The 24821-nt window shown below is 42.7% G+C and overlaps 1 protein-coding gene across 1 annotated transcript in view; it reads left to right on the plus strand.

The window, feature by feature from the left end:
• Positions 1–24188, plus strand: part of polr2b (RNA polymerase II subunit B) — a 33091-nt gene extending 8903 nt beyond the window's left edge. The window contains exons 8-25 of the mRNA XM_083980670.1: positions 713–909; positions 1409–1528; positions 2605–2791; positions 2871–3014; positions 4334–4473; positions 8597–8708; positions 9541–9695; positions 10381–10579; positions 12919–13087; positions 15302–15398; positions 15495–15589; positions 17384–17634; positions 17725–17814; positions 18903–19010; positions 19802–19915; positions 20647–20807; positions 22341–22536; positions 24001–24188. Coding sequence (XP_083836796.1) covers positions 713–909; positions 1409–1528; positions 2605–2791; positions 2871–3014; positions 4334–4473; positions 8597–8708; positions 9541–9695; positions 10381–10579; positions 12919–13087; positions 15302–15398; positions 15495–15589; positions 17384–17634; positions 17725–17814; positions 18903–19010; positions 19802–19915; positions 20647–20807; positions 22341–22536; positions 24001–24090 — 2625 coding nt within the window. The 3' untranslated portion in view covers positions 24091–24188. The remainder of the gene's footprint in view (positions 1–712; positions 910–1408; positions 1529–2604; positions 2792–2870; positions 3015–4333; positions 4474–8596; positions 8709–9540; positions 9696–10380; positions 10580–12918; positions 13088–15301; positions 15399–15494; positions 15590–17383; positions 17635–17724; positions 17815–18902; positions 19011–19801; positions 19916–20646; positions 20808–22340; positions 22537–24000) is intronic.
• Positions 24189–24821: the final 633 nt, after the last annotated feature.

The following is a 24821-nucleotide window of genomic DNA, read 5'->3' on the forward strand; positions in this document are numbered from 1 at the left end:
CATGAGAACAATAGTGACGGACGAGAGTTTCGCTATATTTATCTAATTTTTCATGTCACTATATCACCGTTTAGACTAATCTGATGTTTGTAAAGTCTATAAAACCAATGATTGGACAAACATTACTATTTATGTGTGCACATTTTTGTAATTAGTCATGGTTATCATAGATTAGCTGGGCTAACGGTTAGCTACCTGTTTAACTTTAATAACTCAGTGACTCAATAAACGCTCCATGAAAAAATATTTTCTCCAGCGGATATCTGAGTTCCAACATGACTGAGCTAACTGGAGTAGTTTCATGTCGTGTCCCACAACGGGAGGGTTTTAACAGCTGACGTCCTGGTGTTAGCTTAGCTACCGCCGTTAGCTTAGCTACCGTTAGCTGTCCCTGTCAGCTGAGCCACTGATGCTTTCTAGACACAAACTGAATAAATACAACACATAGCAACACAAAACACACACACACAGAAATAGTAATGTTTCTTCAACCATTTCAGATTTGTCTAAACGGTGATAGGGAGTGAAAAATATGATATAGCTAAACTCTCGTTCGTTACTATTGATCTCATTCAAATTACGTGCTGGTTTTCTACCCGGAAGTAGAATGTAAACAACAAGGCGATTCTGTCTATTGAACAGCTGTTGACTGTGACGTGATTGGTTCAGACTGAGGCTGTTGTGATGTCACCTGTTTCCCCATGGCCTCCAGGTGAAGCCGTCTCTGGACGAGGCGTTCGTGATCCAGGAGCAGAACGTGGCGTTGAACTTCATCGGGTCCAGAGGAGCGAAGCCCGGCGTGACGAAGGAGCGGAGGATCAAATACGCCAAAGAAGTTCTGCAGAAGGAAATGTTGCCGCACGTCGGCGTCAGCGACTTCTGCGAGACCAAGAAGGCGTATTTCTTAGGGTGAGTCGTCGTCGCCCTCGGAGACGCAGCACTACAGGTGCACTGCAAAAACTCAATATCTTACCAAGAATATTTGTCTTATTTCTAGTCAAAACAAATCTCATTCTACTTAAAATAAGACTCATCACATTTAAAAAGCAGCTTGTTCTTAGACACTTTTTACTTCTTTCAAGCAGATTTTCACTTGAAATAAGTAGAAAAATCTGAGTGGAGCAAGTTTTTCTTCCTTATTACAAGCACAAAAAACTTGCTTTCACTGGCAGATTTTTCTACTTATTTCAAGTGAAAATTAGTTTGAAACAAGTGACAATGATCTAAAAACAAGTTCATTTTTAGGTGATGAGTCTTATTTTAAGTGGAAAGAGATTAGTTTTGACTAGAAATGAGACATTTTGACAAGAAATAAGACAAATATTCTTGGAAAGATGTAGAGTTTTTGCAGTGTGGCGTCCAGGTGAAGGTGTGTGTGTCACAGTGTGTGTTTCCCGTGTGTCTGCAGGTACATGGTCCACCGGCTGCTGCTCGCCGCTCTGGGCCGCCGCGAGCTGGACGACAGAGATCACTACGGCAACAAGAGACTGGACCTCGCTGGGCCGCTGCTGGCTTTCCTGTTCAGAGGGTGAGGCTTCCTTCGCCGTCGTCACTCTGACCTCACACTTCACCCAGCGCTGTTACACGTTATTTAACCTTTAAATAATGTTGAGGGTCCAATGTGACCCATTTTTATATTTAGGAAAAACACCCTAAACATTTTTCCTCTCACTTTAAGTTGAACTTGTTCTTGACCAACACAATATCTACAGATTGTTGTTGTCTCTTTTCACCTCCTCTCCCTCTCTCCCTTGCTGCTCACGTTTACACAGAGATCCGCTACATTATGTCGGCTTTGCTTGTTTACATTTCACAGTAAAACTCCCATTGAAAAGGATCGATTAATTGCAATTAATTTAATTTAATCGATTAAATTCTTATTGACAATTAATCGATAGTCGGTTAAAGCAGAAGTAAGTGATATATTTGTGTTAATATAAGTCTTAAATAGTTATATCTTCCGACAGCAATCACTTACATAGAGTGTTTGGACTGAAACACGGGTCTGTCAGTCACTCTGCTCTGCTCTGAGCCGAGGAGAAAACTTTTCTCGTATCCTACAGTTTTTATCCAATGAGGAGAGAGAACGGCATGCAGGGCTGTGTGTGCAGCCAAGGGACGCCGTGAATGTGGTGACGTAGGGAAGAGGACTGTTATGGTGCGTTCAAGGCAACTCGTAACTCGTGTTTTTCCGACCTGTGAAGTGGTACCAGTTCGATCTGGTACGAGTTCACGGGTCGGAAGTTACGAGTGGCCGTTATAGTGACTTTCACAGGTAAAACAGGTCGGAAAAACACGAGTGGGTTGCCTGGAACGCTACAAAGTCGTAAGTTGTGACTTGAAGCTGTAATTTACGATTTCAAAAGCCTGCCTGGAACGCAGCATTAGCCAAAACGACCGGATCGCTTACTTCTGCTTTAATTATTTACATCCCTAGGTGTAATAAAGACATTAGTCAGATATCAATCAAGATACTGAATTGGTTGTCAAGTCAACATCAATAGGGTTAGGGTTACACCATCCACACCGGGGTCAGAGGTCACCATTCATGCTTTTATTTTTAAAAGTCTCCCTCACTATTTCCTGTTTGTCCTCCTCGTCCAGGATGTTCAAGAACCTGCTGAAGGAGATCAGGATCTACGCCCAGAAGTTCATCGACCGGGGGAAAGACTTCAACCTGGAGCTCGCCATCAAAACCCGCATCATCTCCGACGGACTCAAGTACTCGCTGGCGACGGGGAACTGGGGCGACGTGAAGAAGGCTCACCAGGCCCGAGCCGGCGTGTCGCAGGTCAGAGTCTCCCGAGGCCGAGCGGTGGGACCGAGTCTCAGTCCGTCTCAGCTGTGACTGAACCTCTTCTCCTCTGCAGGTGTTGAACCGCCTCACCTTCGCGTCCACGCTGTCCCACCTGCGGCGCGTCAACTCTCCCATCGGCAGAGACGGGAAACTGGCCAAACCGCGGCAGCTGCACAACACGCTGTGGGGGATGGTGTGTCCGGCCGAGACGCCCGAGGTAAAAAAAAAAACAACTCTTTGTTTGATCCGTTAGTTGGTTGGTTGTTTTTTAACCTCAGATATTCAACAGACATCCTCTTTCTTATTTTCTCCTTTCTGCTGCCAATACAAAACATCAATTAAACAATGAAAATAAACTCGGCACACAAAGCGTTTGATATCAATTTAGCTGAACAGCCTATCATTTTCTACACTTCTTTATAGGTTTTCCCCTCTTTTATTAATTTCTTAATCAAAGAATGCTCTTCTTCTTAACAGTGTCTTGAACAACCCATTTTACTCTGTTTTTCAAGGACAAATGCACAGCCAGCATATGCAGCATCAGTTGTCTTGATCCTTGAATAAGGGCCACCTGTTTAACACCTATTTTTTTTCACATAATCAATTACCTCAATAATTGAACCTGGCACTGCTATTTTTTTGAACACGCCCCTTTCAGTAAATGATTCACTTTCACAGAATCAGCAGCATGCACGTCATGCCTGTTGGGTCTGTTGGTTTTCTATACCTTTACTAAACCTTCTAGAAAAAGTTGAAAAAGTTGAAATTCTAACAAAATCAGTGATTTATCTTGCAAGTGATGTCGGACTGCTATTATTTTGAACACAACTGTGTATATATATATATACTATATATATATATATATATATACAGTATATACAGCTCTGGAAAAAAAATGAAGAGACCACTCCCAAAATGATCAGTTTCTCTGGTTTTACTATTTATAGGTTTGTTATGTGTTTGAGTAAGATTAACTTCTTTTTCATCTACCGACAACATTTCTCCCAAAATTGAAATAAAAATATTGTCATTTAGAGCTTTTATTGGCTGAAAATGACTAAACTAGTCTAAATAACAAAAATATCAAGTCTTTTCAGACCTTGAATAATAATAATAATGCAAAGAAAACATGTTTATATTTACTCCTAAACAACACAGCAAGAATATTTTAACTCAGGAAGAGTTTATAAATCAGTTTTAGTGGGATAATGTTGATGTTTAATCCCAGCAGTGGTTTTTATTTTATAATCTTCCTATAAAACCAGATGTGGTTCAGGTGACGACCTCATCAGAGTCCCATTAAGGAGAATGAGTTGTGTTTGTGTTGGTGTTTAAAAAAGAAAAGAAAAGAATGACTGTCATACATGTAGAGATGCTTTTAACAAACATTTGTGAAAGTGGTTCCAGAGTTGTATATATATTATTCGTATACAAATAGATAAATAAAAGAAAAAGTGGATATTGAAGACGATCCAGATCGGCTGTTTTCCGTCTGTGATTCTAGGTAATTGACTGTTGATTGGCTCTGTGCCTCAGGGTCACGCTGTGGGTCTGGTGAAGAACTTGGCGCTCATGGCCTACATCTCCGTGGGCTCGCAGCCGTCGCCCATCCTGGAGTTTCTGGAGGAGTGGAGCATGGAGAACCTGGAGGAGATCTCACCGGCCGCCATCGCAGAGTCAGTCTCACGTCCAACTGTCCAACATCAGCTGATACCAACCATCCGTCCTGTGCAGTGTTGTTTTTGGCAGCCATTTTAGATTTAGTCTTAAGCCCTATTCGCACAGGATTAGTATTACCTGGGGACCTCTGGTAATCTGTAATAATTGCGGAGGACGTCTGTGATCTTAATCCCGTGCGAATGTGCCATGTCAGTAATTGGTAAAGTAAAAATTCCCCCGCAAATGACCGACTATATTTCACCAAAGACCGACGTCCCGTGGTAAAACTAGTCCCGTGCCAATCTGCATCTCAGTAATTGAGGGGCATTTTTTGTTCTTCCCCGGTTGAAACCGTAGCTACTGTACGGGTTGAAACATGGAGGCTGCGGAGGAAATTATGAGCAGCATTTTCGAAGGCGTTTTAGGTGCAAACACGGGCTCGTATTGGTGCTGGAAACCCATTTAGCCTAAATAAACAGCTCAGATCCATAAAAAGAGCGAAATTTCGGAGGATATTGAGATGGATCACGGCGGCTTTCAACAGGTTTAATACAAATACCATGACGGCCCGTTACTGCGACAACAACTGCACTGTTGCGAAGTCACGTTGCTGCTTTGACATTTTCTTTACATTTGCTTCTCACATGGATGTGACAGCAGCGGATGTTACGACGTGCAGCTTTGACGTCATATCAGAGCCTTAATGTCAGTAAAATACAGACTTCACTTATCCCGTGCAAATGCACCGCAAGAAACACAGACGTGGGGGGGTCATTTACAAATGACCAGACGTCCCCAGGTAATACTAATCCTGTGTGAATAGGGCTTAAGTCTTTTGGACTAAAATACTAAAATACTCAAAAAGGTTTAGTTTTAGTAAAAATAAAAATAGTCTTCTAACAAATTAATTCAATACGTAGGCTATTGGAGATTGCTGTTGGGCAGAAACTTTTTTTCCCAACATATTTCAACTGTTTTTTTTTCCGTGAATTGATGCCCTGTCCTGCTTCATCATACAGGAGTGTCACACATAAGTTGTGAAAATAGCAGATCTATAAGTTCAACACATTGTGAGCTTGTAGATCGGTTATTTCCACCAATAATTACAATAATAAACGGACTGCACGTCTCAGCAGCGTCCCAGCACATCGTTCTATTTTTGACGGAGCTGTTGCTAAATCGTGTGAAGCTTTAGAGGTAGGGCTGGGTATTGTTGAGAATCTCACGATTCGATTCGATATCGATTCGATTCGATATTGATTGAAATGCTTCGATATCGATTCAGTATCAAGCAGAAATACACAAATAAGAGTACCAGATTTTTTTTTTTTTTAATAATTATTTGTTTAGTTTCATGCCTTATGAACAGCCATAGTATAACTCATAGCATAACAAAATATGACACTGCTTTAACACTGAACTACAGTGCAGCTAAATTTAAATTAGGCTATGTGTTACTTTCCTCTTGGAAAATAACTCATAACATTTTGAGTAATAAAACAATACAAAACAATATTATTAATAATAGCCTACTGCACAACTGAAAATATTGTAGCGACCCCGCAGTAATGTTCTTGTTATGATGTTTAAGTTCTGTGATTTCTGACTGACTGTCAATGTGTATGGTACAGGCAGGTGGGATGAGAAACTGAGGGGCTGGGGTGAGTGTGAGGAAGACAGAGTCCTGTCTGTGTGTAGGTGAGTGAGTGAGGAGGAGCAGAGGAAGAAGTGAGAGCAGCTGTCAGATAAGTTTGTGTTATGTTGTTGACTTGTCGTCGGGTCTGACGCTACAATATCAATAACAACGTGTGCTTAACACAAGGGGCAGTTGTCGGTCTGACTTTAGCTTTTTCGCGGCACGGAGAAATGCGCATCTGGTGGCTCAACCTGACGACGCTGAAAGCGAAACGCGTTGTTCATTAATAAAGTATATCAGCAGAGTCTTATCAGTGTGCGGTGGCCGTCTTTTTCTACTGGTCAGTGGGTGCTTGAGCACCGGAGCACCCACGGAATCGGCGCCTATAAATACAAAATGAATCCCCACATCTGCTTTCAGGTTTGAAGGCGCTGGCTTAACGCTGCTGCTGCTACTCACTCCCATATTGTTATGGTTTGGTCTAGTGCGGCCCCCGTCCGTACAGCGCGAATCACACGAGGGTGTTGCTCGCAGCGCCCCCACTGGCCAGGGGCTTGAATCGATTCAGAAGATTGCTGAATCGATATTGAATTGCAGAGAAAAGAATTGCAATGCATTGCTGAATCGATATTTTTACCCAGCCCTAGCTATGACAATCCACAATATGACATTTAGAGGCGATCGCAGTCAACGAAAACTCACACTCGTCTCGTCATGTTTTCGTCATCAGAGAGCCATGTTTATCTCGTCACCGTCTCGTTATCGTCATGAAAAAAAGGGGCGTCAACGAAATATTTCGTCATCGTTAACGGGACAACGAGGAGTTTCTCCGTCGGCAGAATGAAAAATTCCTCAACAATAAAAAAGTCTCATATTAATGTGGATGAATCTACGTTACCACTTGTTAATGGTCCATTTTCGATAAATATATCATTTTGTCTCTATTGTTATTTTGTTATTATTAGTGGTGGTGGAAATGCTGGGCGAGCCGACCAGCATTTCTTTACTTTCGGTTTTGTGGCGAGTCACGAGAATAACGCCGCCGAATCTCCGTTTATGGTGGGAACTACGACGGTATGTGATCGTCTTCCAACCTCTGACTTTAATTCTTGATGAATGAAAACATGAGTCTGTCTTGCGCCGGTCAAAGAATTTCACGGTGCGTGCGGAGTAGGCTTGGGCGGTATTACGGTAATACCGTATACTGCAGGTGTTTAAAAATAGCAACGGTATCGGTTTCAATACCGTCATGAAAAAATGCAATGCACTTATACAAGAGATAAGGATTAAATATTAAATAAAAGTAATTTAATGTCTAAAATTGATTATATGTCCAGTAGCACTTATGTGTGGTTGAATTTTCAGTTAGTTTAATATGTTTTAGCCGACTTTTACACCTAACGTCTCCAAACCAGAAATGTCTGGAACAACATCGGAAAAAGTCGCTCTTGACAAGAAAAAAAAAAAATAGGGACCGGACCTGCCGTGTTTTGTAAAAAAAAAAAAAAAAAACTGACAGCGAGTGCGTGTCATGACTTCCTGTATCTGGCCCTTCAAAATAAAAGCCCTATAGCCTTTCATATACAGTTCGGTCATATTGATTTTGACTTAAAGCAGATATCAGTGGAATGTTTTTGTTAATATAAGTCCTAAATAGTCCTATTTTCCGTCAGCAATCACTTACATGAAGTATTTCAGCCTAAACACGAGTCTCTCCGTCACTCTGCTCTGCTGTAACCCGAGGAGAAAATTTTCCTTGTGGGATACAAGTGTTATCCAATGAGGAGAGAGAACGGCATGAAGGGCTGTGTGTGCAGCCAAGGGATGCGCGTGAATGTAGTGACGTAGCACGAGGACCAATTGATGCCTGACAAGGGCGGGGGCTGCTAACTCATGGTGCGTTCAAAGAAACTCGTACTTTGTGTTTTTCCTTCCTGTGAAGTCATACCAGTTCGATCTGGTACGAGTTCACGGGTCGGAAGTTACGAGTGGCCGTTATAGGGAACTTTCACAGACAACAGGATGGTAAAAACACGAGCTACGGGTTACCTGGAACGCTACCAAGTCGTAGTTGTGACTTGAAGCTGTAACTTACGGTTTCAAAAGCCTGCCTTGAACGCAGCATTAGCCGAAACGGCCGTGAAGCTGATATCTGCTTTAATTTTGAGACAGGGCTCCAAATGTTTTTTTTTTTTCCTGCAACCAATCGACCAATGAGATTTTGGTCTGCTAATGTTTAGCCCTAGTATTCAGTTTCTGAATGGTGAAGACACAAGCCAATGTTTGGTATACCGTGGTAAAATGTGGAGCAAGTTTGACGGTATCAAAATGTGGATACCGCCCAAGCCTAGCGCGGAGGCTCATAAATGTAGTGTGAAAACGCTTTGCTTTTCCAGAACTCCTCGTTGTCCCTTTAACGAAAACAACGCTGGTCCTGTGTCTCTGCACGGGAAGAGACGACGTGTTTGTTCGTGGTGTCAAACGTCTTTGTCTCTGTGTTTCAGCGCCACCAAGATCTTTGTGAACGGCTGCTGGGTCGGCATCCACAAGGACCCGGAGCAGCTGATGAACACGCTGAGGAAACTGCGGCGACAGATGGACATCATCGTGTCCGAGGTAAAGTCTCCGTCACACGTTCATACTACAGGGTTTTTACGGATCCTTAAAAAGTCTTAAAATGCATTGAATTCATTAATCTAAAAACAAAAATGTCTTCAATCAATTTTTCAAATGTCTTAAAAATGTTACCACTTGGTAAGTGGGATTTTATGATTGTAATTAGTCTCAAATCTCAAAATAATTGGTAACATTCCGACATAGAGAAGTTAGTGGCGGCCGTCAACGCTAAATCTCTCACCGCCACCAGCTCCCAAGTCAGTGTTTTTTTTATTTTTTCTGACTTTTTATGCATTTATTTTGAAAGGACAGCTGCGGAAAACTCGTGCGAGTTTGTAGTTTTCACCAAAGTCCGTTACTTTTAATGGAAACACACAGAACTCAAATTTCTTTTAATGCGCATTTCCCAGTTATTTGAATCACTTTGGATGGAAACACACAGTACCGACGAGCAAACGTGTCCTTTTTAGTTTATCATCTCCTCTCCACAACTTATACAGCTGTTAAATGATGTCACTCACTCACTCATAGCCCCCCCCCCCATTTATTCATGTAGCAGTCGCTTTACCTAATAGAAAAGTGGGTAAAATTGTCCCTAACCCTATGTATGTGGTGAAGTTTTTTTCTTTTTTGCATTTGTGTTTAATGTGAAGTCGGTCTTAAATTTCATTTCAAGTGGCTTTAAAAACGTCTTAAAAAGCCTTGAATTTAACTTGGCTTAAGCTGTAGGAACCCTGTACTACATGATCGTTAGGTCCAACACAGGAAACGTTAACCTGGCCAGGTGAGTCCTTCAGACAGGTGAACGGCTGCTCTGTCTGAACTTTCCCAGGTGTCGATGATCAGGGACATCAGGGAGCGTGAGATCAGGATTTACACGGACGCCGGACGGATCTGTCGGCCGCTGCTCATCGTGGAAAAACAGAAACTGCTGCTGAAGAGACGGCACATCGACCAGCTGAAGGAGCGCGAGTACAACAACTACAGGTGAGACAGAAACACAGGTGAGACAGCTACACCAGGGTTCTTACGGATCCTTAAAAAGTCTTAAAAGGCATTGAATTCATTAATCTAAGAACGAGGCCTTAATTGGCATTAAAATGTCTTAAATCAATTTTTCAAAAGTCTTAAAAATGTTAACACGTGATAAGTGGTATTTTATGGTTGTAATTAGTCTCAAATCTCAAAATAATTGGTAACATTCTGACATAGAGAAGTTAGTGGCGGCCGTCAACGCTAAATTTCTCACCGCCACCAGCTCCTGAGTCAGTGTTTTTTTTTTTTTCAGACTTTTTATGCATTTATTTTGAAAGGACAGCTGGAAAGAGACACAATCCAATGTTCATGTAGCAGTCACTTTACCTTGGAAGTGGGTAAACTTGTCCCTATAACCCTATGTAATTGATGTGGTGTTTTTTTCTTTCTTTTTTCTGCATTTGTGTTTATTATGAAGTCGGTCTTAAATTTCATTTCAAGTGGCTTTAAAAAAGTCTTAAAAAGTCTTAAATTTAACTTGGCTTAAGCTGTAGGAACCCTGTACAGGTGAGACAGGGATGTCTGTCTGTGTCTCAGTGTCTTAGTTCTTGGAGACCGCTGTCCTAACATTCGATGACATCACCAGTCGTTTCCTAGCTCAGTTGTTGTTGTTGTTGTTGTTTCCGTGTGGCGTCAGCTGGCAGGACCTGGTGGCGAGCGGCGTGGTGGAGTACATCGACACTCTGGAGGAGGAGACGGTGATGCTCGCCATGACGCCCGACGACCTGCAGGAGAAGGGCGTGGCCTACTGCTCCACCTACACACACTGTGAGATCCACCCCTCCATGATCCTGGGAGTCTGCGCCTCCATCATCCCCTTCCCCGACCACAACCAGGTACCGGCTGCCGTCACGTAGCGGAGCGTCGCCAGCCGCTCTAAGATCTTTGTTGTAGTATTGGTGCGTTGCTCTAATGGTGCAGACACACCAACTCCGGCAACGGACGTCAAGTCGACGGATCCCATTCATTGTCTATGTAGAACAGGAGCTCCGGCCGCCCGGTGCATGATGGACACAGCACGTCGAGTTGACGGCCCCGTCGACGTATGTGAATTTGCTAGGAGTTTCACGATTCTCCAAATCCTCGATTCCATTTGATTTTCGATTTTCGGGTCACGATTCGATTCGATTCTCGATTTTTTTTCTTTTTCTTACAGCACAGACGCCTATGCTATTTCCAGACTAGTCTAGTCTACGATCATTGGTTTTATTCATCAAATTTTGTACAGTAAATCGTATTTCAAAAGATGGGCTACATATAAGTGATGCAATTTCCATAATGTATCACATTAGGCACTATGGTCACATTAAATTAAATAATTTATTTACAATATAAAGGTAACATGCCCCCAAAAATCATGATCCCGGGGCCAAAATTGCCCCCAAGGTTTTGAAACAAATATATTTATATCTGTACATTATCATAATTTTATTTTCATTAATTTACCGTCGGGTCTCATTATTCTCCTGATGTCGGCTTAATGTAGCCTAATGTAAACGAGATTGCGCTGATACGCGAGAGTCATGTGACAGACAGCGGGGCAGAGCTGCAGCTGCAGCGCTGCGATGGACCTGATGATCAGGTCCTGATCAGACTGGCGGTGGCCCACAGTCAATCAGTCGATCCTCTCTTTGACTTCGATGCTCGAGATCGTGACGTAATTTCGATCGATTTCGATAAAAAATCGAAATCGTGACACCCCTAGAATTTGCATAAAATTCGATAGATTGAACTTTATGCAAATGACGTCCGCCCAACGCAATGCGGCCGGCTCAGAAACTTCGTTCAAACTATCAAACTAGGCCGTGTTGATCAAATATGAATCAAGATTCTGTTACTGCACTACACATTTCCCGCCTCAAATGTTTTCAGAAACAACAACAAACTTTAGTGTGTTTAACTGTAAAATGAGATTGTTTGTGACCCGGCCGCCATGTTGGAAAACGGCAGAGCGAAACTCAAGCTCCGCAGTACGTCACACAGAACCGCCCACTCGCTGGTGCGTTTGGCGATTCATTGCGTCGGCTGTATTCGAAACCGCATACTATACTGCTGGTACGTACTGATTAGGCCAAAATGCAGTATGCAGTATGCGAACAAAAGCAAAATCTCCAGTATGTGAAAAATTCCCGGATGTCGTACTGATTCGGAAAATATCTCCAGTATCTGACCAGTCTACATTGCGTACTGTATCCCACAATGCAATGCGCCCCTGATGTCTAACTGTAACCAAAGACGGTTTAGAGTAGTGAAGTATCTTAAAAAAAAAAAAAAAAGAGTAGTGAAGTATCTTTGCCGTGGACCGTAACCATGTTATATAGTTTAATAAAATAAAACTTAATGCAGACAGATCGTTTCATCGTAAAACATTTATTTATTGATGTAAATGTGGTGATTTCTGTACGTAGGCTCTAGAGCCCCGAGGCAGCGCTGCTCTTCTGTCCAATACACACAGGAAGCTTCACTTTACATTCAAACTAACTAATGCTACTGATACAGGTGTTAGATTTCATCAATGAGACCAACATTTATCTCCTAAAAATAATTAAACCAGCCGGTGGTAAACCTCTAAAAACCTGTTGGTAAGTTAATTAGCGATCGTTTTCTTCCCCGGGATGACGACGGAGGTTGGCCGGCCGAGCAGCTCTGCAGACCGGCTGCTGCCTCTGTGATGTCCCGGTCGCTGCAGAGCTTCACTTCTCCAAAAACATCGGAGCAAACTTCTAAACAGCCGTCGTTTGGATAAACTGGCCGTATATTTGGGATCTTAACAGTTATTTTCTCACATGAAAAAATATTAAAACTTTATAAAGTTACATAATTACAGCGCTAAAGCGGGAAATAAAACTGCTTTTCACCTGTTTTTACAGCTACCGCTACCGGTTGCCGCGAAATGCATTCTGGGAAACTTGTATACTGCATACTGCGGTGTGAACGGTGTCGGTCGGCTGAAGTAGCAGACTGAATCCTACATTCAGTATGCAGTATACAGTACATAGTAACGCAGTGTGTAGTAGGCAGTACGGTAGTATGCGGTTTTGAAAACAGCGTAAGATCTTTGTGGTTGTAGTGGAGCATCTCTCTCCAAGATCTTTGTGTTTGTAGTGGAGCATCTCTCTCTAAGATCTTTGTGTTTGTAGTGGAGCATCTCTCTCCAAGATCTTTGTGTTTGTAGTCCCCCAGGAACACGTACCAGTCGGCCATGGGGAAACAGGCCATGGGCGTCTACATCACCAACTTCCATGTGCGGATGGACACGCTGGCTCACGTGCTCTATTACCCTCAGAAGCCTCTGGTCACCACGCGCTCCATGGAGTACCTGCGCTTCAGAGAGCTGCCTGCAGGTAAACACACCTGTCAGACCAGGATCAGGGTTTAGCGCTTCAGAGAGCTGCCTGCAGGTAAACACACCTGTCAGACCAGGATCAGGGTTTAGCGCTTCAGAGAGCTGCCTGCAGGTAAACACACCTGTCAGACCAGGATCAGGGTTTAGCGCTTCAGAGAGCTGCCTGCAGGTAAACACACCTGTCAGACCAGGGTCAGGGTTTAGGGTTTCAGAGAGCTGCCTGCAGGTAAACACACCTGTCAGACCAGGATCAGGGTTTAGTGCTGAAGAGAGCTGCCTGCAGGTAAACACACCTGTCAGACCAGGATCAGGGTTTAGCGCTTCAGAGAGCTGCCTGCAGGTAAACACACCTGTCAGACCAGGATCAGGGTTTAGGGCTTCAGAGAGCTGCCTGCAGGTAAACACACCTGTCAGACCAGGGTCAGGGTTTAGCGCTTCAGAGAGCTGCCTGCAGGTAAACACACCTGTCAGACCAGGATCAGGGTTTAGCGCTTCAGAGAGCTGCCTGCAGGTAAACACACCTGTCAGACCAGGATCAGGGTTTAGGGTTTCAGAGAGCTGCCTGCAGGTAAACACACCTGTCAGACCAGGATCAGGGTTTAGCGCTTAAGAGAGCTGCCTGCAGGTAAAAACACCTGTCAGACCAGGATCAGGGTTTAGCGCTTCAGAGAGCTGCCTGCAGGTAAACACACCTGTCAGACCAGGATCAGGGTTTAGCGCTTCATATAGACCGAATCTCCTTGTTGTTTACATTCTACGTCCGGGTAGAAAACCAGCACGTAATGTGAATGAGATCAATAGTAACGAACGAGAGTTTAGCTATATATCATATTTTTCACGCCCTATCACCGTTTAGACAAATCTGAAATGATTGAAAAAACATTACTATTTCTGTGTGTGTGTTTTGTGTTGCTATGTGTTGTATTTATTCAGTTTGGGGGAATCACAGTGTCTAGAAAGCATCAGTGGCTCAGCTGACAGGGACAGCTAACAGTAGCTAAGCTAATGGTGATAGCTAAGCTAACGGCGGTAGCTAAGCTAACAGCAGAAGCAAAGCTAACGGCGGTAGCTAAGCTAACAGCAGGACGTCAGCTGTTAAAACCCTCCCGTTGTGGGACACGACATGAAACTACTCCAGTTAGCTCAGTCATGTTGGAACTCAGATATCCGCTGGAGAAAATATTTTTTCATGGAGCGTTTATTGAGTCACTGAGTTATTAAAGTTAAACAGGTAGCTAACCGTTAGCCCGGCTAATCTATGATAACCATGACTAATTACAAAAATGTGCACACATAAATAGTAATGTTTGTCCAGTCATTGGTTTTGTAAGGGATAATGCCCGACGAGGTGTCCATTATCAGAAATTAATGGACGACGCGGAGGCGTGAACCGCCCGACGCGAAGCGGAGGACGGTTGCTTCCGCGAAGTCCATTAATCTCTGATAATCGGACACCTCGAAGGGCATTATCCCGCTTATACCATGGTCACTTACGAGATAAATACATATTAAATCATTCACTTATGATTTAATGTTGTTTTTACCGTTAAAATCATACGTCTTTCACTACAGTCTATGGTCTTTAACAATAAGCGGCTGAGCGGACTATTTAATAACTCTCGTCGGCGATTAAAAAAAAAAAAAAAAAAAAAAAAAGAGGGACCCGCTGTGACCGCAGTGTACAGCCAGTGACTCTGCCACAGCCTGGTAGTTGATCAGTGAAGGGAGGTGAGGTGACGGCTTAAATGTTACGAGACACAATGTTTTTCAGAGGGCCAGTGCACTTCTTACCGCTGGTGTGTTTACAGACTCCAGTGCCGTGATGCGCTGAAAAAAGTTGTTATGGTCCGAGTGTCCGTTGCCGTGGTTACCAACAAGCGTTTGAGCCAGCGCAGTAATATTTAGAACGTAATCAGGCAATTTGACCGGAACATCTTTATGGGTGTCCATTATCACTTTTTAATGGACACCCAGCAGCCAATCAGAATCGAGTATTCACCCAGACCATGGTATAAATAGACTTAACAAACATCAGATTAGTCTAAACGGTGATATAGTGACATGAAAAGTAGTTGTAGACATCAAGGAGATTCGTCCTATAGCTGTCTGCAGGTAAACACACCTGTCAGACCAGGGTCAGGGTTTAAGGTTTGCAGTTTGCCCTGCTCACCGACTGCCAGGCGGAGCTGAAATGTTTTTTTGTGTTTTCCAGGCATCAACTCGATTGTGGCGATCGCGTCGTACACGGGTTACAACCAGGAGGATTCTGTGATCATGAACCGGTCGGCTGTGGATCGAGGCTTCTTCAGGTGAGTCTCTCTCTCTGTTGGCATGACGACGGCCGAGTGTTGTTTGTTTTCTCTCTGCCTATCGGTCTGACGCTGCGCTGCTCGTTCGTCCTGCAGGTCCGTGTTCTACCGCTCCTACAAAGAGCAGGAGTCGAAGAAAGGCTTCGACCAGGAGGAGATCTTTGAGAAACCGACACGTGAAACCTGTCAAGGTGAGAACGGAGCGCCGGTCTGACGCCCATCGGCGGTCGGATTCACCAATATGCTCTTAAGAAATGTCTTAAGAAGAAAATTAAGAAGTTCATAAGAAAGTTCTTACACTTTAACTTCTTAAAATATGTCACTGCATTGCATTGCACGCACCAACAAACAGCATATACTGTATATAAAGTTTGTGTCTTAACCGTCAGTCGCTCAGTAATCATGGAAAAGGACAAACACAGATGCAGAAACTTTTCAAGGCAGGAGCTTGAGGTTATGGTGGATGAAATTAATGTACGAAAAAAAAATACTACTGGGGAAAATTAATAATATGGGAATAACAGCTGAAAATAAGACACGAGTGGGTGGGACAAAGTGACCGTTAACTAACATGCTAACAGTTAACAGGCTCTTTGTGTAATTAATTAAAAAATATATTTATTTACTATGACCCACTAGTCTAAACTTGTCTACAATTTGTTTAAAAAGGTGATATTAGAGGCTTATACCTATCCACGGTAGGAATTTAAAGACAGGTCAAGGTTGTCTTAAAGTTGAGAACAAAGTAAAGAACAAATTTGAGAACTTTTTTTTGAGAATATGACTTCTTCTTTTCTAACTGAAGTTAGGGTAAAAAAAAAAGACAGTAAATACGATTTTTTTTCTTAAAGGGCCCATATTATGCAAAATCCACTTTCTACAGGTTTTGTAGTGGTCCGATGTGTTCCTGTGGCCTTTCTATGATGCCTGGAGGTGAAAAAAGTCTGTTCACTCCCTTAATTGATTTCTACACTTTTTTGAGATCGTGTCTCCAAACGGGCGAATTGGAAGTGCTGGCAGACTTGACATCAGGATGCGCTGAACTCAGGTGACTCCACCTCCCGGTACTTCCTCATACTCCCCCTGGGCCAGTCTGGAAAAATGTGAGCTCCGCCCGCTGACACTTTTCCGGAACAGCGAACCTCTCTCTCCCCGTCCGCCGTCCGTCATTTGACATGAAGCGGTCGACCTACGGGAGGAGCGGTCCGTACCGCGGCGGCCAGATGATCATTTTGAATCATTGACTGAAAAACTGCCGCCTGTCATTAAAAATGAAATCGCGGATCAGAGAATATTGGGATGATACCGCTTCTCATCAGCGCAGCGGTCCTCATCACGGAATGAGAGACAACTGAACGAGGAAGTCTCCTCTCCCGGCGCAAAACCACGTCAATATTCTCCGGTAACTTCTCATCAGTCCATACAACAGTGCACAGTTTGTGCTGCGCTCCTCAGTTTCACTACACGTTTTTTTTATTTGACAGTTTCACAACTTTCTGGTAGGAGTCTCTCCATGTTTCTCCTTCTGCCACAGTAAAAAGAAAAAAGAAAAAAAAGGAACATTTAGGCCTACATTTTTTCAGACAAGATGCCAGTCTCAGATTTTTTTTTTTTTTTTTTTTTTCGGAAATCAATGCCCGACCCCTGTCCCAATGTCAACACTGGCACATGTACCTGTAGTGAAAACCACACCCTCTCCCGTGACAGCTGTGGAGTGGACGTGGTTTGCACATCTTATTTGCATTTCAAGGTGCAGACACAGAAATGGCTCGTTCTCAGCAGAGCTCTGGAGAGCCACTTTTAGATTACTGAGATGTAGAGCTGCAGATTGATTTGGAGACAATACACTAGGAATACAATATGGTTGGACAACTTAGAACCATGTGAAATAGTTGAAAAACAGCATAATATGGGACCTTTAAGAAGGTTTTGTGAATCTGGCCCCGGGTCTGTTCAGGACTCATGTATAACTGAATCCTCCTCAGGTATGAGACACGCCATCTACGACAAGCTGGACGACGACGGGCTGATCGCGCCCGGGGTGCGCGTGTCCGGCGAGGACGTGATCATCGGGAAGACGGTGACGCTGCCGGAGAACGACGACGAGCTGGACAGCACCAACCGGCGCTACACGAAGCGCGACTGCAGCACCTTCCTGAGGACCAGCGAGACCGGCATCGTGGACCAGGTCATGGTCACGCTCAACCAGGAGGGATACAAGTTCTGCAAGATCAGGGTGAGGGAATAAAAACCACCGCCACTGCCGCATCGACACGTCTCGCCGCTCTGACACGTTCTGACCGCTCTGACACGCTTCTCCCAACAGGTGCGCTCGGTGCGGATCCCTCAGATCGGAGACAAGTTCGCCAGCCGACACGGACAGAAGGGAACCTGTGGAATCCAGTACCGACAGGAGGTAAACACTGATCGTTTAAAGGGATAGTTCACCCAAAACTCAAATTTCACTCCTTATCTCCTCCCCCTCGTGTGGACTAAGGGCTGGGAGAAGTTTCAGAGTCCTCCGTGGCTTCTCTGAGTTACAGGGGGGCTCCGTGCAGCACTGCATGTCCATATGACGGTTGAGAATGGATACCACTTTTCTTCGTCCAAAAAGACACACCAAAAAACATCCAAATACCTCCATAGTGCTCGTCTGTAATGTCCCTCTTGTATTGAAGCCCCGACATGAGAAATTGTTCTGAAAAAAATTAAATAAGTCTATATTTTAAGCTTGTTTGTAGCAGAAGCTCCCAGTGTTGCTCTGCCGGAATCTCGCGCGATTTGCAGAGCCGTGAACTGGGCGTCAATGCAAATCACGCGAGATTTGGACGGACCAGGAAGAGCAACACTGGGAGCTTCCGCTACAAACAAGCTTAAAATATAGACTTATTTAATTTTTTGTCTGGGCTTCAATCCACAAGTTTCCGAACGTCATCTATGGTCAAAACCGGTTTTGACAGTTTGGTGGAATTGTACGTTTACGTTTCCATGGTTTTCAGTCGTTGTCATAGTTGCGGTACATGCATGGATCTATTAACGCTGGCTTTTAACACGGATATTAATTTGTGTGATATCCACTGTTAAAAGCTGGTGTGATGATCCATGTGTTTTACAGATTTTCATTGAAAAAAAAAATGCATTTACCGCGACTACCGAAACCATGGAAACGTAAACATAAAATTCCACCGGAAGAGCAAAACAGGCTTACGTTTTTGACGTTCAAAAAAAGGTGGATACAAGAGGGTCATTACAGACGAGCACTATGGAGGTATTTGGATGTTTTTTGGTGTGTCTTTTTGGACGAAGAAAAGTGAGCTCCGTTCTCAACCGTCATATGGACACTCAGAGAAGCCACGGAGGACTCTGAAACTTCTCCCAGCCCTTATAGATAATGAGTGAAATTTGAATTTTGGGTGAACTATCCCTTTAATCGGCTGATCGATCATCTGATTGATCGTCTCTGAGCTGAGTTTGACCCTTTGATGTGTGTGTGCTGTGTTCAAGGACATGCCGTTCACCTGCGAGGGAATCACGCCCGACATCATCATCAACCCTCACGCCATCCCGTCCAGAATGACGGTCGGCCATCTGATCGAGTGTCTGCAGGGCAAGGTACCGATCAATCGCTCCCATCAATAATAAACTCTGCTGCTGTGATCCATCGTGCTCTACATTTAGCCTTCAGATATGATGTATGGATTCTAACATATTCTTCCCTTTAAAGGATTGTAACAACTTCTATATTATTATACTTTTACTCTTCAGATATTGTCTCATCTATATATTAGTGATGGTTCAACAATGTTTTCAAGCTGTCAGCTTTAAACTTATTTGAGTAGACTTCAGACTTTCAATTTCTTCATACTAATCTTCACAAATTAGTAATTTCCAACCATTTCATACTTGTCATATTTTTTCAATAATAAAGTCTGAAGGTGTGATCGATTGTGCTCTACTTTTAGCCTTCAGATATGATGTAGTTATTCTAACTAATTCTTCCCTTTTAAAGGATTGTAACAACTTCTATATTATTCTACTTTTACTCTTCAGATATTGTCTCATCTATATTAGTGATGGTTCAACAATGTTTTCAAGTTGTCAGTTTTAAATATATTTGAGTAGACTTCAGACTTTCAATTTCTTCATACTAATCTTCACAAATTAGTAATTTCCAACCATTTCATACTCGTCATATGTTTTCATCTCTTCAAGATTGCTTCTTGCTTCAGTTTCTTCACTTAATTCAGCATTGTTTCAACAATTTATTCAGCTCATTCAGCTTCCAGCTTTCAGCATTCACCCGTATTTCCTTCAGGAAATGCATTTTCTAGTAAAAAAGTAAAGTCTAAAGTCTGCTGCTGTGATCGATCGTGTATTGATACTATTGATACTGTTTTGATCAGGTGTCGGCCAACAAAGGCGAGATCGGCGACGCGACGCCGTTCAACGACGCCGTGAACGTGCAGAAGGTGTCGAACCTGCTGTCGGAGTACGGCTACCACCTGAGAGGAAACGAGGTCAGTGTGAGGTCACAATCTGTTAAAGGGATAGTTCACCCAAAATTGAAATTTCCTCCGTGGCTTCTCTGAGTTACAGGGGGTCTCGGCGTAGCAGTGCATGTCCATATAACGGTTGCAAATGGATACCAACTGTCTTCGTAACAAAAAGACACACCAAAAAACATCCAAATACCTCCATGCTGCTCGTATGTAATGTCCGTCTTGTATTGAAGCCCCGAAATGCGGAATTGTCCCAAAAAAAATTAAATAAGTCTATATTTCAAGCTTGTTTTGTAGCGGAAGCTTCTTGAAGCTCCTCTTCCTGGTTTGTCATATTTGGACAAACTGGGAAGAGGAGCTTCCGCTACAAACAAGCTTGAAATATAGACTTATTTAATTTTTTTCGGGACAATTTCGCATTTCAGGGCTTCAATACAAGAGGGACATTACATACGAGCAGCATGGAGGTATTTGGATGTTTTTTGGTGTGTCTTTTTGTTACGAAGACAGTTGGTATCCATTTGCAACCGTCATATGGACATGCACTGCTACGCCGAGACCCCCTGTAACTCAGAGAAGCCACGGAGGACTCTGAAACTTCTCCCAGCCCCTAGCCCACATGAGGGGGAGTAGGAGATAATGAGTGAAATTTCAAGTTTGGGTGAACTATCCCTTTAACGTGATGATGTCACTGTGATGATGTCAGCATGCCTGTCCCTCATTGGTTGCCTGCTGGTCTCTGTGTTCAGGTTTTGTACAACGGCTTCACGGGGAGGAAGCTGACTTCTCAGATCTTCATCGGCCCGACGTACTACCAGCGTCTGAAGCACATGGTCGACGACAAGATCCACTCGCGGGCGCGCGGCCCCGTGCAGATCCTCAACCGGCAGCCGATGGAGGGCCGGTCGCGGTGAGCGGCTAAAAACCCATTCACATAAGAATCGCAATTTCTCATTTAATACGATTCAGAATCGATATAAAATGTCCCAAAAATCGATTTTGAAAGATAAAAAAATGAAACGAATCTGCTGCTGTCGGCCTCCATTCCCTTAGAATTTAAAGGGATAGTATGGCCCATTGCCATAATCCCTATAGTCATAGCAGTAGGTTCGTTACCTTTAATTGTTGGTGCAAGCTGTTTTTAGAACGGCGGAGCAGAGCCGTGAGCTGCTCAGAGCTACGCTACGGAGGCTCATTATGGGATTTCTTGGTTTCCCTCATCAAACTCATCAAATACACAATCCAACAACTGCACAACGCTCTGGTGGACAAGTTGTGACCTGCACATTCACCACGCTATGAGATAATAACACAACGTTACCACACAGAGTTGTTTTAGAGGGAAATTCATGCAAAACCACTGATGCACGTTGCCTTCAGGGACAGTTTTTCATCAACAGTCTCTGTATTACCCTCTAAAACAACTCTGTGTGGTAACGTTGTGTTATTATCTCATAGTGTGGTGAATGTGCAGCTCACAACTTGTCCACCAGAGCGTTGTGGAGTTGTTGGATTGTGTATTTGATGAGTTTGATGAGGGAAACCAAGAAATCCCATAATGAGCCTCCGTAGCGTAGCTCTGAGCAGCTCACGGCTCTGCTCCGCCGTTCTAAAAACAGCTTGCACCGACAATTAAAGGTAACAAACCTACTGCTAAAACTATAGGGATTATGGCAATGGGCCAATTTGCCAAAATGTTGAACTGTCCTTGAACTTTACTTTACTTACTTTACTTTATTTGTTTATTTAGTCGGGACAATGCATATTAATGGACAGTGAGTACTAGAGTACCCACAGTAAATACACCGGATTTAGCACATGTGCTAAATTACATCCGTAGTCCCCAAAACAATACAACAATTAACATAAAAAGTCCAGAAAGACAGAGGACCAGTAGGTAACAGAGAAAGTACATTTACATAGTTACAGGGTTGGACATGATTCTTTAAATTGTAAAAAAAATATATAATCTATATAGCTGCAATTAACATGATTTATTGAAATATAAAAATATATATCTATACAGTTGTGCTTGACATGATTCGTTGAATTATAAAAAATATATATATATCTATACAGTAAGTTGCAATTGATATGATTCATTGAAATATAAAACTATGCCTACTAAAGAGGCACTTTTAATTTTGTTACTTAAGTAATATGTGACATTGCTTTTATGCAACAGTTTCAAAACATGGATAAATGTTTAAAACTCAATAAATGTGAAAAAGACACTCTAGTCATTCTGTCTTGCAAAGCAGACTGGAGTAGATCATGAGGATCCTTTCACACCGACAGACTGAAGCAGAAATCATTAGGAATCTAATAGTTTTGAATTGAAAATCCATTTTGAATCTAATTGTGAGATAGTAATAGATTCCCACCCTGCTGTTCACCGTGTGTCTGTCTGTCTAACGTGTCTCTGTCCCCTGTCTGTCCTCAGCGACGGCGGTCTGCGTTTCGGCGAGATGGAGCGTGACTGTCAGATCGCTCACGGCGCCGCTCAGTTCCTGCGCGAGCGCCTGTTCGAGGCGTCGGACCCGTACCAGGTCCACGTCTGCAACCTGTGTGGGCTGATGGCCATCGCCAACACGCGCACGCACACGTACGAGTGTCGAGGCTGCCGCAACAAGACGCAGGTAAATGAACGCCATGGACGGCTGGTTCACGCGGCAACGCCATCAATCACCCAGCCAAACAAAACAACAAGCTGTCAGTTTTACGTAAACTTATTTGAGTAGACTTAAAGGGATAGTATCATTTTTTTTAAAGTGGGGTTGTATGATCTACAAATAGCCCCTAAGTACTTACATTGCAGTAGAAGACTCTCTGCACTCCTCCCGTTAGCAACGCCAGCCCATAATAGCCCTGCTCAGAGATTTACAACATACAGTGTTGTGAACAGACCCAAAGAAACGGCCTATTATCACGGCCTAAAAGAGGTTTTACCTGAAAAAAAAATACACAGTTCCATTGTTCACTATAATATAATTTTTTCCAGCCCTTCAAAGTTCAGGAAAAACACAGTTATTATTTGGACCTAACCAACTGCTGATCGGCGGGCGCTAACCCTGGGCGGAGGGATACGTGAGTTGGTTAGGTCCAAATAAAAACTGTGTTTTTCCTGCACTTTGAAGGGCTGGAAAAATTATATTATAGCGAACAATGAAACTGTGTATTTGTTTTCAGGTAAAACCTCTTTTAGGCCGTGAAAATAGGCCGTTTCTTTGGGTCTGTTCACAACACTGTATGTTGTAAATCTCTGGGCAGGGCTATTATGGGCTGGCGTTGCTAACGGGTGGAGTGTAGAGAGTCTTCTACTGCAATTAAAGTACTTAGGGGCTATTTGTAGATCATACAACCCCACTTTTAAAAAAAATGCTACTATCCCTTTAAGCTTTTCAATTCCTTCTTCAACAGTTCAAATCATTTCCACCTATTTCATACATCCTCCATCTTCTACTTTTACTCTTCAGATATTGTTTCATCTATATTAGTAATGGTTCAACAATGTTTTCAAGCTGTCAGTTTGAAATATACAGTATATGAGTAGACTTCAGCCTTTCAATTTCTTCATACTGATCTTCAACAATTGAAGTTGAAATCACCTATTATCAATTACAATTCAAATTGAACTCACCTATTTCAGATTTCAAGCCTTCAACTGTTACACTGTAAATATGCAGGATTTCTACATTTTCCTCAAACTTTTTATTAGCATGTTTTACTTTTACCCTTCAGATATGATATAGTTATTCTATATTATTCTACTTTTACTCTTCAGATATTGTCTCATCTATATTAGTAATGGTTCAACAATGTTTTCAAGCTGTCAGTTTTAAATATACAGTATATGAGTAGACTTCAGACTTTCAATTTCTTCATACTAATCTTCAACAATTCATGTAATTTCCAACCATTTCCTACTCTTCGTATCATTTCATCTCTTCAAGATTTCTTCAGCAGTTTCTTAACTTAATTCAGCATAGTTTCAACAATTTATTCAGCTCATTCAGCTTTCAGCATTCACCCGTATTTCCTTCAGGAAATGCATTCTCAACAGATGGACTCGATCGATAACGACTCTTCTCTGCTGGTTTCAGATATCTCTGGTCCGCATGCCGTACGCGTGTAAACTCCTCTTCCAGGAGTTGATGTCCATGAGCATCGCCCCGCGCATGATGACGTCATAGAGCCAGCGGGCCAAGTGTGACATCATCAGCAGGAAGTGGAAGTTTAGTTTCATGTTTTTATATTTTTGTGTTTCCATCTTTGTTTTTGTTAGTTGAATAAATCAGATTTTTGGGTCACATGATCTGTTCTTGACTCCTCATTGGTCGAAGGACGAGACTGTTGGTTATCTACTAAGTCAGTGTTCACTCAATGATCAATAGAGAAGCTTGTGTCTGCAGTAAGGGTGTCACCATTACTTGTTTTCACAGTTAATTAATCGTAACGAGTCCTAAACACGTCACTTCCCAAATAAGATTATGTTGGAACCATATCTGCAGATGTGGTGCCAAAATAAAGGAAAATGCACAGATACTGGTCCATTTAACTAACATAACATTGAATTGGTAGGAATTTAAATGTTAGCTTGTCATTTGTATTTAAAAAAGACAACTAAACAAAACGACAAAAATTTGGTCTAGATGACAATTTATGGCCTGAATATTTCAAACACTTCCGCTGGGGGATTAATAATTAGTCATATATTAATAGATACTTGAAATATTTTGTGTAAACAATGAGTAATGTAGTTATATTTTGACTATATTTGATTTTACACATTCATAGTGTTGATTCATAGAAATTAATTAATGCATAATCGTGATAATCGTAACACCGTGATTATTTCTCTGGTAATCGTACCAAGAAAATGTATAATCGTGACATCCCTAGTCTGCAGACCCGGAGACCTGCA

This window comes from Trachurus trachurus (assembly GCF_905171665.1).
Source record: "Trachurus trachurus genome assembly, chromosome: 10".
Lineage (NCBI taxonomy): Eukaryota > Metazoa > Chordata > Actinopteri > Carangiformes > Carangidae > Trachurus > Trachurus trachurus.